Source organism: Camelina sativa, chromosome 2 (assembly GCF_000633955.1).
Source record: "Camelina sativa cultivar DH55 chromosome 2, Cs, whole genome shotgun sequence".
In the NCBI taxonomy this organism is placed as follows: Eukaryota; Viridiplantae; Streptophyta; class Magnoliopsida; order Brassicales; family Brassicaceae; genus Camelina; species Camelina sativa.
The window spans coordinates 15,336,681-15,352,297 of NC_025686.1; the positions used below are offsets into that span (position 1 = coordinate 15,336,681).

The window sequence follows — 15,617 nt, forward strand, 5'->3', positions numbered from 1 at the left end:
TTAAAAAAACATTAAAATCATCACAAGAAGGATATCTATCATTAACACATTAACTTCTTCCTTATCTGTTTATCACAAATGAGAACAAACCCACTCTCTATCTATCATTAATAACATAAGGATAAGTAAAACAGACCTGAGGAAGATCAAACTTGAAACCTTGAGTAGCAGCAAGACCAGAGAGATCATGATCCATATACTCAAAAGCAAGGTAGAGACTACAAGAAACCCGGGAAGTAACCAAACCTTGAAGCTTAATAACATTAGGATGATCAAGCCGTCTCAGAACAAGAATCTCTCTAGCCATAAACTTAACACTCTCAGCTTCCAAATTATCAAACCTAACTTTCTTCAAAGCTACAATCTTCCCAGTCAATAGATCTTTCGCCTTGTACACATTACTATACGTTCCTTGCCCAATCTATATAATTAAAAATCAAAACTTTAATTAACCAAAAAACAAAAACAGAAACTTTATAATTTAAAGAACTGAGCTTTTTTTTTTAAGGTACCTTCTCGAGCTTTTCGTAAGAGGTAGCTCGACGAGGTGTTAAGTCTTTGATTGAATCGCCGCAAGCAGCAATAAGCCACGGAGGCCATCCTTCTGGAGTCGAACGGAGACTCATACCCGGACGACGAGAAGAGCCGGCGGAGAAATCGCCGGTGTGCCATGTTCTCGCCGGCTGAATCTGAATCGAAGACAAATCCTTTTTCTTCTTCTTATCTTCGATTTCCACTACAGAAACGGCGGTGGTTGTGGTTGAAGCAGAAGAAAAAGGCAAATCATCCTCCGTCGTCTTACGGAGGTCTACCGGAGGAGGTTCATCGGGATTGTTATTATTGTTGGTACGATTACGTTTGTTGTCTCCGGTGGATTCCTTGCATAAAACGCATCCCATCGGCTGAATCAATGAAGCTATCTCTCTCTCTCTGTCTCTTTAGCTTAGCATTATCATCGCCGAAGAGCTCAAAGCTTTTTTTTTTTTTTTTCCTCTTGGAGAGAGTGAGATTCGGGTTATGTAAAACGACGGCGTTTTCGAGGAGAGTCGAGTCGAGTCTTTTGCACGTAGGAGTGAAAAATGGCGGTTTTCCGTTAATATATAACGGGTGGTTTGACGTTAAGAATTTTGAGGGTAACTCTGATATAAAAAAAATTAATCTCTCTTTTATGGTATTTTTGTAGAGAAAGGTCTCTGAAAAAAGTGGTTAAAGGTTTTGTTTAAAAAGCTCTGTTTTTTTTTTAATTTTATTTTATGTATTGTTATCATCTGTGAAAAAATATTGATTCGAAGCACAAAAGTTATTCTACTTTTTTCTTTTCTTCTCAGATAAATTTGACTTTGTTGTAGTTTCTGTATGCATTTTTTAATATCATTTAAATATATTATACTCATTTTGTCAACGAAAAAAATATTGCTGGAAATTAAAAAGAAAAAAGATATTTTGTTTACAAATAAAATATGAAAAAGATGTGGTACGTTCTGAATTCTGATGTACATAACTGATTGCTCTTGTAGCAAACTTATCTCCAGTTACGAAAATAAAAAATCTACAGTTTCTAGCAGGACATTTTTTTGTAAAGAATGGGCAAAATTTATTCGACTTTATCTACTTTATATTGTATATGTTCTGAAAACACTGATTAAGAACTAAGAAGGGCAAACAAAAAAAAAAAAATCTAAAGATAATAGATCTCACTCAATTTTTTAACCAGTCAAACATGAAAATAGTAAATAAAAATACTTATTCGATCACTCTCTCTAGAAGATTTACATTACCAAATCGCATAGAAAGAACAAAAGAAAAATGTTACACAAAATATCTCTCGGGTCTCTCCACTGAAACAGTATTTTCGGTTAATAAAAAAAACATAAGTTTGGTACCTATCAATCAATTTTGGATTTCATAGAATTATGTGTACATCATCAGCAAGTACAGTTTTTTTTTTAATTCATTATTGTATGACCGACACGTGGACTAAACCAATCCATAATTGAAATTGTAGGATACGAACGAACCAAGTGAGTGTTTTGGTCCTCTCTCTATAGATTCCTTCCTCATTGCTGCACTCTCCACTTCACTTATTTTATTACCAATAACAATAATTTTATTATTATTATTCGAGAATTTATTTACAAATAACAACATCAAAAAGCAACTTCATAATGATCAATGCGGTCCACACTATCTATAATTATGAAGTAATGTTCCACTAAATTTTTTTTTTTATTTATCCAAGCAAATATAAGTCTCTTCTAAAGACTAATTCAAATTCAAGTTTTGAAAAAGCCAAAAACTAAAAAAGTAAGAAACCCAAAGACCACGCCGACGACATTGCTTATTCACGTTTTGTCGAGTAGAGAGAAGAATAGAATGTTGTTGAGTTTCTTCTTCTTCAAAGACAATGATAAAAAGGGAACTTTGAAAAGGCAGAAAGATGTAAATGAATGGGTCAACGTTGGAATTTTTGGGTAGTTGAGTTTCCATACCAATTTAGACGTTTGGCTTTCTTCTTTCACTAAATGCTACTTATGTCTTTAATGGTCCCAACCTCTTATCCCTCTCTTTCAAAAAGACTAGAGCTGTTCAATCTGAAAACATTAGTTACCACAGTAAAAAAACCCTAGTATAGTCTGAATGGTTTTGGTAAGATTTTGGTTCTGATTCAAGTTTAATCGTCCATCAAATCAATTACGACATTTCTATTTCAAAGTGAGTTTATTTTCTTCTTATTATTCAATTTTAACCATCTTGGTTGTAAAGGGTTAAAATATTTGGAATCCTTACTTCGGTTTGGTGACAGAGGGGATTGGTTTGGTTAATCTGGATCGGACATACCTACAGAAACCCATCGGTTCTATGATGGAAACCCGACCTAAACCAACCAATTCTATCGACCCAAAGACATTGAATTGATAAATCATAAATAAACCTGACACACTCCTTTACTCAATGATCTACTAGATAAGATCTCCTTTATGGATATAGCAATGCATTTAGTAATCTTTTTAAAGCAGTTTCACTCTTATCAGCAGGCAAGAGCAGAAACACAGCACATAAGAGTTATAAACCAAATTTAAATCATATATATCTAGCGCCAATGAGGCTTGTGTTGATAGATTCTACCCAGAACAGAGCTTTTCTAGCGCCAGATTCTCATCACCACCACTTGATTCAATAGCACTCCTAACCTGAGCATCTCCAAAACCCATCTCCACAAGTTTCTTGACCTGTGGACAAATCAATCCAACACGAATCTTTTAACTACACAAACCCAGACACTACATGTAACCTTTTAAATCCATTTCAACAACTCACTTTTTCCTCTAGAGAAGAGTTCTTGGCGAAAGTCTCAGTCCAGTAGCGAGCTGTTGATACAAATACTTGATAGTTCTTGATATACTGTAAACATCAGAGATAATGTATTGCTTCAAAGTGACTAAAAAAACAGGGAAAAACTGAAGATGATGAAAGGTTGATGTAAAGAATATTATAACCTGTTCAGCTACAACAGCATCTTGAGGGTCTTTGGGCTCAGGTGCAGAGAGTAATGCCTGAACTGAAACAAGAGCTGTCTTCAGAGTAAGAGCTGGACTCCACTGGTCTTTCAAGATATCCAAGCATATAGCACCGCTTTGGCTACTAATATTTGGGTGCCTTGAATCAACAAAGATAAAACCTTAAGCACACATTGCATTAACATACTAACATACAACCAAATATGTAGTGACCTTTAAAACAACTTCTTACCTGAGATTGAACTTCTGACCACAGATATGACATTATCAAACAAGTACCCCAAGGAAAATAAGATATGATACTACCAAAACATTTACCCCATGACAGAGATGAATCGTTGTGCAGCATAACAATGATTCAATCTCTATTAAACTTGCTTAAGCTCTTACACAATATCAATCTCAATAAGAAAATTAGATAAGAATTTAACATATGAATCAGAGTCAACATCTTCTTACCAAACTCTGGTTGAAAACTGCATCTTTGGAGGCTCAAATGGATACCCTTCTGCAATTTTTCAAAACAAAGATCGATTACGAACATAAAACAATAAAAACCAAACACCCATAAACCCTAAAATCTCAAAACACCAATCGAAACAAAATCAAGTGAATCCCATAACTTGATAATCCCCAAAAACTAGGTTCTGGGTATTGGAATTTTCACAATCAAAGGGCCTTAAAGTAGAAGAATTTGGATCAGACCTGGCATGGTGATATCGATCTGAAAAGTTCCACCTTCGTAAGGAGTACCGATAGGACCAGGGATGGTTCCGGTGAGTCGGGTGAGATTATCGGCTTTCGGGCTGACCCGGATACCCGAAGAGTCGTTGTCTCTGCTACAATCTTGAAGCTCTTTCTGGACTCGACTGAAATCGATCATTTTTTGATATCTCTCCTCCGATTGAAATCTCCCAAAGAAAAGAGAGAGGAAACCCTAGAAGATAAAAAGATTGAAACTTTATTTGGTGGAGAAGTGAAGCTTCTTTTCTTGCATCTTAAGCGAGTTATCCAACAGTCTCTTTTTTTTTTTTTTTTTTTTTTAATGTTGTGATTTTCACAAGTTTTTCTTCTTCTTCTTCATATTCAATTGAGAGCAATTATAATATAAAACCGGAATAAATCGAAATTAGATTTGATTTCCGTTGTGGTTCTCGGTTTGAATCTGACTTGGTTTAGGATACTACAATTCATTAGCCACTACACTAAAGTAAGTGATTAATTGTATTTAAAACAATTAAATGGCTAATTACGATATAAAAGACGAAAAATATATAAATAGAGAGAATATAAAAATAAAGTATTTTAGTTGAGATGTGCAATTTTGCATACTAGTAGTAATCTTTTTACTTAAAAAGGTTATGAGTTTTTCCAAAAAGTTTTAGGGTTTTTTTTTTCTTCATACAGATTATGTGATGTCATAGTTTTCATGTGTTTTTAGTCATGGTATTTGTTTTATTTATAGAGAGTTTTTTTGTGTTTTAAGAATCTTTGCAGGTTTAAGTGTTGAAACAGATCGTTTCTATTTAGTTGTTACCTTGACTTGTAGAAATGTAATTTCCAAACATTGGGGTTTTATTGATTTATGAGCCTAATATATCTTATTATATAAATCATAATGTCAAAGTTACCCATTAACAAGATCATGACACGTGTCAAATATATTGATTAGATGTTGACACATGTCAATTTTTTTTAATATAAACATAGTATGACAACTAATTATATTTACAGAATTTTACATGTTTCTATTTTAAAAATCTAAAAAAAAAAAAGGAAAAAAGATGGCTAACTACATGAAGTATCGATACTATTTGGTATAAAAAAATTTACATACTCCTCATGTAAACAATAACAAAAAAATTAACACTATTTATTTTTAATAGATAAAATATAATGATACATTATTATTTTCAGTATATAATATAAGGGAATTTGCAAAAATCCTATTATTCTATATCCTTTTGCAAACATATCCTAAAATCCAGATAAAATCTATATATATCTTGAAAATAATTATTAATTATTTTTATCTAACTATTATTTTAGCTTTAAAAATAAAAATTAATTAATTATAAGAATAAATACATTAGAGATACCTAAGATATTTAGATATTGAATAGAATGTTTTCTAATCATGAAAAATCATAAATAATTTAATATAATAATTTATTATTTTGTTTTTTCATAGAAAAAATTAAAATACAATTTTTTGTTGGTCAATGTTGGTCAACGCCGGAGTCAACGTTGGTCTTCGCCGGAATCTTTCGACTGGTGTACCGGATTGTATGTTTATGGTGTTGATCACATAACGTCATATAGTTCATGCATGTGGCCATGCAATACATATATTTTGTGTAGTTGAGGATACAATATTATACTTGGCATGTGTGACCATGCATTCTCCTATACTTCATGTAGTTAGCCATCTTTTACATGTGTTTTTATTTTATATTTTCTATTGTATGCTAATTATATTTTCTATGCTAACTAACAAAACTAATATATTTTCTATTGTATGCTAATTATATATTATACATGTGTTTCTAATAAAATTTGACATGTGTAAGCAAAAACGAAATTAATTAAGCATGTATATTAATCAATAGATAATAAATAACAAAGTTAGAAAGAATACCATAATTTATGATTAGATGTTGACACATGTCAATTTTTTTATATATAAAAACATAGTAGGACAGCTAATTATATTTACAGAATTTTACATGTTTATATTTTAAAAATCTAAATCAAAAAGAAAAACTAACAAAATCAATATATTTTTCATTGTATGCTAATTATATATTACTAGATAAGGCCCATGTTATTACATGTATTGAGAATTAAAAAAAAATATTGAGAATAATTAAGTAGTATATATGTTTTTAGATTTTATCTTGAAATATTTTAATATTAAATATAAATTTCTCATATTTCATTTTAATACTCTCTCAGTTTCATTATATAAGAGTTTTAAGGCTTTTTATGCTCTATTTTATAATATTTTCTCAAATTTCTATGTACCATTTTTATTAATATAACAATTTATGACTATTTAAACTATGCAGTATATTTTCCTATTGGTTGAATTTTTATAAATGACATAATATTTATTGTTTATTAATCTTTGTATTTTTATCCAAAAACTCTTATATGACCGGAAATACCATTTAAATATTTATATCATCATAATAAACCATATTTTAAGTTTGATTATACATTTCATCTAAATGCATAGAACTAAATATTTTATATCAAACACAATTATACATCATATCAAATTTATATCTTAGTAAGAATTGAAAATACAAATAAATTAACAAAACATAATTCGCAAAAAACTGAATCAACATTATTTAAGATATATTTGCTATGTTGTTATCTCATAAGTACTAATTTTACCTCATGTCATAATCAATTTTTAAATGAGTAAAATTTATAAAATAAAAACATATATAAAGATATAGAGACATTTTCATCAAATAACAGAAGATTCATTCGTATAAATTATAATCTATTTCAAATTATCTAATGTTTTAACATATGCATTACAAAATTACATGTGTTGAAATTATAAAATAAAACATAAAAATATTACTAATATTCTTAATTTTTTTTTTAAAATGATACATATTAATATTTGAAATTTTTTTAATTTAAAATAAATTTCATCGTTAGACATTCAGTTTAGTTATCATATGTAACTATCTATTTTATCGTAAAACCATAATTCACTTCTTCTTGGATTAGAGTTAAAATTTTAATTAAAAAATAATATGAGCATCATATGAGATAATATGTATTTGGTTAGTATTTTAAATTTAATAGTAAAAATAATCAGTAAAAATATCAGCTAACATCTACAAAATGTTTGGAAATCTAAACATATCATAAATATTATTCTTCTATATGTCATAATTAATTTCATAAGTAATACTTTTGTCAATTTTCATCACTTAACCAAAAATTCATTCCTACAAACTCTTTTTTTTTCCTAGGTTTCTCATATTACTACATACATTAAAATCTTTAAAATAAAACATGTAAAACTATACTTATACACATCATGTGTTGAAATTTTTTCTTTTTAAGTTCATTATTCTTTCAAGGTTTTGTGTGCTTGGTTACAATCAAAATTTATATTAGAACGATAAATACAATTTATATCCAACTAAAATTCTGTTAAATTAGTTATGTTATTCACAATTTATTGATTAATATACATGCTTAATTAATTTCATTTTTGCTTACACATGTCAAATTTTATTGAGAACACACATATTAAAAATATAAACATGTAAAATTATGTAAATATAATTAGCTGTCCTACTACGTTTATAAAAAAAAAAAAAATTTTGACATGTGTCAATATCTAATCAATATATTTGACACGTGTCACGATCTTGTTAATGAATAACTTTGACATCGAGCTTTATATAATAAGATACGTGTGTTCCCAATAAAATTTGACATGTATAAGCAAAAACGAAATTAATTAAGCATGTATATTAAGCAATAAATAATGAATAACAAAGTTAGAAAGAATACCATAAGTTATTTAACATAATTTTAGTGGAATATAAATTGTATTTATTGTTGTAATATAAATTTTTATTGTAAGCAAGCACACAAAACCTTGAAAGAATAATGAATTTAAAAAGAAAAAATTTCAATACATGATGTGTATTAGTATAGTTTTACATGTTTTATTTGAAAGATTTTAATGCATGTACTAATATGAGAAACCTGAAAAAAAAAAAAAAAGAGTTTGTAGGAATGAATTTTTGGTTAATTGATGAAAATTGACAAAAGCATTACTTATGAAATTATGACATATAGAAGAATAATATTTAGGATATTTTTGGATTTCCAAAATTTTTGTGAATGCTAACTGATTTTTTACTGATTATAATTATTGTTAAATTTAAAATACTAACCATTATACATATAATCTCATATGATGCTTATATTATTATTTTTATTACAATTTTAACTCTAATCCATGAAGAAGTGAATTATGGTTTTACGATGAAATAGATAGTTAAACATGATTACTAAACTGAATGTCTAACGATGAAATTTATTCTTATTAAAAAAATTTCAAATTTTAATTTGTATCATTTAAGAATATTAGTAATTTTTTATGTTTGATTTTATAATTTTAACACATGTATTTTTGTAATGCATACGTTAAAACATAAGATAATTCGAAATAGATTATAATTTTTTTTGTCATCATTGAATCGACAAGGCCCGATTCATAGCCAATCCCTACAACGCGGGGTAACGCGACTTAGTGGAGTCGAACTCCGGTGGGATCGGTCGCAGAGGTGGTACTGTAACCACTTGACTAAAGACACTTCCCAAATGGATTATAATTTATAGGAATGGATCTTCAGTTATTTGATGAGAATGTTTCTATATCTTTATATATGTTTTTATTTTATAAATTTCACTCATTTAAAATTGATTATGACATGAGGTAAAATTAGTACTTTTGAGATAACAACATAACAAATAAATCTTAAATAATGTTGATTCAGATTTTTTGCGAACTATATTTTGTTAATTTTTATTTGTATTTTCAATTATTACTAAGATAGAGATTTGATATGATGTATTAATTGTGTTTGATATAAAATATTTAGTTCTATGCATTAAGATGAAATGTATAATTAAACTTAAAATATGGTTTATTATGATGGTATAAATATTTAAATGGTACTCTCTGTCCTATAAGAGTTTTAGGTAAAAACACATAGATTAATAAATAAAAAATATTATTTCATTTATAAAACTTTAACCAATAGGAAATATACTGCATAGTTCAAATAGTCATAAATTTTTATATTAATAAAATTTGTACATATAAATTTGAAAAATTATTAAAAAATTGAGTAAAAAAAGCTTTAAAACTCTTATATAATAGAAACGAGTGAGTATTAAAATGAAATATGAGAGGTTCATATTCAATATGAAAATATTACAAGATAAAAATTTAAAAACATGTATATTACTACTTAATTATTTTCAATATATATTTTTTAAAAAATTTTACCCGCGTAATATATTTTTGCCTTAAAATAAAAATAAATGTCTTTTCTCTCTCGTGGCGATCGGGAAGGCGATTCCCGTTTCCTTAACCGCCGACGATCAATTGATTCAATTCCTATTGATGAGAGTATCTTTCCGACAAAACAGACTGTTATTGGTTTGGATTTTGACGGTTGTTGTCTGCGACAGATAACTGTTAGCAGTTATGTATCCCCGATTATATCGAGGGATAACTGTCAACAAAAACCGCCATGGTCAATCTTATATAAATTCAGTGAGTCAGGATTGTTTTCTGTTACAATACTTTCATCCGCTTGTGTCCGCCAAAATTCAACACTATCTGGGTGTCTCAAAATGAGTGATAACGTACGGAAGTCTTTACAAAACCTTGATTTGGGGATCAGTGATTCCCCAATCGTGTTACCAGATGAGTTATGTGGAAGGGCCGTTAATGAGAACCGCTTCTCGCTAATTGTTTGCGTTGTGAACCCAAAGAAGCAAAACTTGAGGGCGGTAGTTGGTCAGATGCCAAAGATCTGGGGGTTCGCTAATGCGTGTCGTGGGAGGATTCTCGGCAAGGGCAGAGCATTATTTGTGTTCAAAACAGAGGAAGCCCTGAACTTGGTCCTCCAGCGTGGTCCATGGGCTTTTAACGACTGGATGCTGACGGTTCATAGATGGTATCCCAATATCTCTGAAGCGGAAACAAAGGTGATTCCTTTCTGGATCCAGGTACGAGGAATTCCAATCCAATTTCTCAATTCTGCCATGGTTAACTATATAGGGAATCAATTGGGTAATGTTGCAAATGTGGATTTTGATGAGAATGCTAATCTTGTCGAGTTTGTGAGAATATGTGTGAATTGGAATGTTGATACGCCTCTAAGGTTTCAAAGAAATTTCCAATTTGGTGGTATCAATGACAACACTATTCTGAAGTTTAAGTATGAAAGGCTCCGCAACTTCTGTTCAAGATGTGGTGCCTTAACACATGATGGTAAAAAATGCCCTTTGTCCTTTGACAATGACGGTATTGATGGTCACGGGGATGATGGTGGTCACAATGGTGATGAAGAGTATGATCCAGATGATTATGATCATCATGAGGAGCGTGATTTCCAGAACAACCCCGATGAAGCAGACACAGACACGAACACACTTGAAACCATCGCTCCGGATGGTGAGATCCCTGGTGTTGGTCCCTCGAAGACAAACAAAGAATTCATCATTTCTGAATCAGATGATGATTCCTCCCCAAGCCTGTTTGAGGATACGGAACTTACGGCTGAAAGACAACGATACATCTACATGAAGTATGCTAAAGGGAAAGAAGTGGTGACCCTTTCCTTTCCACCAAAGGGTTACACACAGAAGAGAACAAGAGATGACATGGAACAGTACTACCAGTGTCGTGAAGCAATAGAAGATCATAACGCAATCAACCAGATTGGTAAAAAGTCTCGGGTGGAGTCTGCAGGTTCCTGCAGTGGTACTGCTTTGGACGGAGGCGCGGGGGGCCCGGTACCCTCATTGTTTCCCCCATGAGAGTCGTCTCTTGGAATTGTCAGGGCATCTGCTCACCATCAACACAATCTCGCCTTAAATACTTATGTCGTAGTTTAAAACCTAAGCTTTTGTTTTTGTGTGAAACTCTAAATAAATGTTCAGTAATATGTAATTTTGCTTCTGTTTTAAGATACTCTAATGTAATAACACAACCCCCTCAAGGAAGGAGTGGAGGTTTAGCACTTATGTGGGCAAACGATGTTTCCTTATCATCTGTTTATCAAGATGAAAGGATAATTGATGTACACATGAACATAATAATATTAGCTTCTATTTTTCGGGTGTGTATGCCATCCTGTTCCAAGTCAAAGACATGTTCTTTGGGATCAATTAGAAGCTATCAATGAAACAAGATGTGATGCCTGGATGTTAGCAGAAGATTTTAATGAAATTTTAAACAATGAGGAAAAAGTAGGTGGACCTCCAAGGGAAGAATGGACATTCCGCATGTTCAAATCATTGTTATCGAATTGTGATCTTTCTGATTTGAGGTCAAGAGGAGACAGATTTTCATGGGTAGGCGAAAGACAAAATCAAACAATCAAATGATGTCTTGACAGAGTATTGGTGAACTCTCAAATGACTGCGGCTTTTCCAACTGCAGAAACAGAGTTTCTCGAGTTCAATGGTTCTGATCACAAACCATTGCTGATAAATCTTGATCCTATATCCTATGGTCCTCATAAACCTTTTCGATTTTATAAGCAACTCACAAACATAACAGACTTTGATAAAGTTGTTGAGCAAGGATGGAATTTCTGTAAAAGCCAAGACTACTATAATATCTGTGACCAAATAACAAGATGTCGACAAGCTATGGCAAAGAGAAAACACACAGAAAATATAAATGGGGCCAAACGTATAGTTCATTTGCAGACGGCTCTAAACAGAGCCATGTCAAGCTTAAATAGATCAGAGAGAAGGAAAATTCCGAGTCTACAGAGGAAGCTGAATACGTCATATAGGGATGAAGAGTATTATTGGAAAAAAAAGAGCCGAAATCAATGGCTGACTCTTGGAGATCGTAATACTGCATATTTTCATGCTAGTACTAAGATAAGACATGCTAAAAATCATATCAAGGACGTTCGAGATGGAATGCAAAATATAATTCAAGGGGACTATGAAATTGGTGCTCATGCACAACAATATTTCACCAACGCTTACACATCTAGCCGTATTCCGGTCTCTCCAATAGATTTTGGTGACTTCCCTGCTACGGTAACTCCCGAGATAAATGCTGAGCTAACGAAAGAATTCTCAAGTGAAGAGATTTTTGCTGCCTTATCTTCCATTGGAGATGACAAAGCTCCGGGACCAGATGGACTTACAGCTCGATTTTACAAACACTATTGGGGCATTATTGGACCGGATATAATCAAAGAAGTAAGAGAATTTTTCGAGACATCATACATGAAGAGAGGGTTGAATCACACAAACATCCGTATGATTTCGAAAATAACAGACCCCATTACCCTGGCTGACTTTCGACCAATCGCATTATGTAATGTAATATACAAAATCATTTCAAAATGCTTAGTGAACAGATTAAAACAATACCTTGACTCCATAGTTTCTGATTCACAAGCTGCTTTTATTCCTGGTCGATTAATAACAGACAATGTTTTAATTGCTCATGAGGTTATGCATTCACTAAAATCAAGGAAACGAGTAGCACAAAACTATATGGCCATTAAAACTGATGTCACTAAAGCCTACGATCGTGTAGAATGGAATTTCCTCGAAGTTACATTGCAGTTATTTGGATTCAATGAGCAATGGATAAAATGGATAATGGCTTCTGTTCGATCAGTCAGCTACTTTGTATTAATAAATGGATCACCATATGGCTTGATTATCCCTGAGGGCATCTCCAATCCACCTCTATATTTGCTTTTTAACTCTATTTTAGAGTAAAATCTACTCCAACCCATCTCTATTTCTACCTCTATAATAGAGATCTCTATTTTTTCCTCTATATATAGAGGAACTCTATTTTTTCCTCTATAATAGAGCTGAACTTTTTTATTTATAAAATGGTCCTTGAACTTTTAACACTTTTATATTTATGATCAAAATAAATAAATTATATATTTAATGGTTCTTAAACTTTTAACATTTTTATTATTTTATATGATGCAATGTATTTCTTTTAATAAATGTGATATTTAAATAATATTTATGAATGTTATAAATTTAAATAATATCATAATTTTATGAAAGTTTCACAAATACTAAAATAAATGGGTTAGTTTGCAAATTTTATAAGTAAAAGGTATTAATAATAAAATAAAAAAGGAATCTCTACAGAATATTCTTTTTTAGAGGAAAAAATAGAGGTATCCATTGGAGCAAAAGTCACCTCTATTATAGAGTTTCTCTATTTTAGAGGAAAAAATAGGGAAAACCATTGGAGATGGTCTGGAAGAGGAATTCGACAGGGGAATCCCCTTTCCCCTTATCTATTCATTTTATGTGCTGACATTATGAGCCATTTAATCAGAACTAGAGTACAAAGTGGAGATATCAAAGGCGTTAAGATTGGTAATGGAGTCCCTGCGGTCAGTCATCTGCAATTTGCAGATGATTCCTTATTCTTCTATCAAGCAAATACTAGAAATTGCAGAGCAATTAAGGAAACCTTTGAGGTTTATGAATACTATTCTGGTCAGATGATAAACAAAGATAAATCAATGATCACTTTTGGAGCACAGGTACATGGTTAGACCCAAGAACGTTTAAAGAAAATTCTTGACATACCAAATCATGGGGGTGGTGGAAAATATCTGGGCTTACCTGAACAGTTTGGTCTGAAAAAAGCGGAGATGTTTGATTATATAGTGGATAACGTTCGACAAAGAACTTCATCTTGGAGTACAAAAAGATTATCGCAGGCTGGTAAAGAAATAATGCTCAAGTCTGTTGCCCTATCAATGCCCGTATATTCTATGTCGTGTTTTAAGCTACCAACGAGTGTGATAACAGAGATAGATAAAATTCTACAAAAGTTTTGGTGGGAAAAGAGTAATAATGAGAGAGGAATCTCATGGGTAGCATGGCAAAGATTACAGTATTCTAAAGGAAAAGGGGGTTTAGGATTCAAAAATTTAGCTAAATTTAATGATGCCCTCCTTGCTAAGCAAGTATGGAGGTTGATACAGCACCCTGAATCCAGATTCGCAAAAATAATGAAGGCAAGATACTACACTGATACACACATTTTAGAGGCTAAGAAAAGACCGTATCAATCATACGGATGGGCATCAATTTTAGAGGGACTAGCGATAATCAAAGCAGGCTATAGATACCAAATTGGTGATGTAACTTCAATTCAGTAAATCTTGATAATGTTCTACCAACAGCACCCCCACAACCAATTCATAGTTTCTCGACAGATGATGATCTCAGAGTTTGTGACCTGATCAAAAATACAGGTTCCTACCGTTTTTGGAATGATGATAAACTTCTAGCACATATCCAACAGGAGGACCGTGACCAGCTTAGATCTCTGTATTTATCAAGTGTACCAAAACCTGACAAAATTGTTTGGCACTATAATAATTCGGGTGAATATACTGTAAGATCAGGCTACTCGTTAAGTATGCAAAACCAATTACATTTGGATCATCCGCCCATACCACATGTCTCTGTAATCTTGAAACAGAGGATCTGGAAACTTAATATTCTCCCTAAAGTGAAACATTTCCTTTGGCGAGTTCTTTCCAAAGCATTACCATCAATAACAAGACTGAATACACGAGGAAAGAATATTGATCCTGTTTGTCCGAGATGTTTCCAAGCTGATGAAACAATTAAACACATCCTATTCCAATGCAGATACGCGAGACTAATATAGAGACAAGCACAAGTACCTATCGATATACTTTTGGACAGGAACTATGATAGTGAAACTATTATAACTGCTTTTTTAGATATCGACTGTACTGAAAATATCAATTATACAACAAAGCTACTACCGCTCTGGTTACTTTGGCATATATGGAAGTCAAGAAACATATTTATATTTGAAAATCTAACAAACCATCCGAATACCTTAATACAGAGAGCTCAAAATGATGTTCAAGATTGGATATCCTTTAACCCTAAAAAACCTTCAAGAGGAACACGAAATTTGCAGGAAGTGATCAAATGGCAAAGACCTATGGAGACTTTATGGAAATGCAACTATGATGCTTGTTTCGATAATATCACAAATCAATCAAATGGAGGTTGGATAATACGAAATAAAGAAGGGATATCACAAGGGTGGGGTTCAGTACGTCTCGGAACAACAAGCTCGACATTGGAAGCAGAAGCAAAGGCAGTACTAATGGCTCTCCAACATTCATGGATTAAGGGCTTTACTTCAGTCTGCTTTGAAGGAGACTGTCAAATATTATACAAGATCCTCACCTCAAATTATATAGACATTTCAATTGAAGGGATAATACAGGATATTAAAATATGGGCATCATACTT

At 31.8% G+C, this 15,617-nt stretch overlaps 2 protein-coding genes across 2 annotated transcripts in view; both read right to left on the reverse strand.

Annotated features, from left to right (window-relative positions):
- The window catches only part of LOC109124644 (probable serine/threonine-protein kinase At1g54610), a 3,910-nt gene extending 2,774 nt beyond the window's left edge, over positions 1-1,136 (reverse strand). Inside the window, exons 1-2 of the mRNA XM_010444125.2 lie at positions 513-1,136; positions 137-421 (exon numbers count right to left, since the gene is read on the reverse strand). Of these exons, the coding sequence (XP_010442427.1) occupies positions 137-421; positions 513-899 (672 nt within the window). The 5' untranslated portion in view covers positions 900-1,136. The remainder of the gene's footprint in view (positions 1-136; positions 422-512) is intronic.
- LOC104725466 (ubiquitin-conjugating enzyme E2 27) lies at positions 2,926-4,582 on the reverse strand. Its single transcript, XM_010444135.2, has 5 exons — positions 4,224-4,582; positions 3,978-4,026; positions 3,498-3,657; positions 3,319-3,402; positions 2,926-3,230 (listed from the first exon to the last, which is right to left on the reverse strand). Exons 1-5 carry the CDS (start codon positions 4,399-4,401, stop codon positions 3,123-3,125), a joined length of 579 nt encoding a protein of 192 aa, XP_010442437.1. The 5' UTR covers positions 4,402-4,582; the 3' UTR covers positions 2,926-3,122.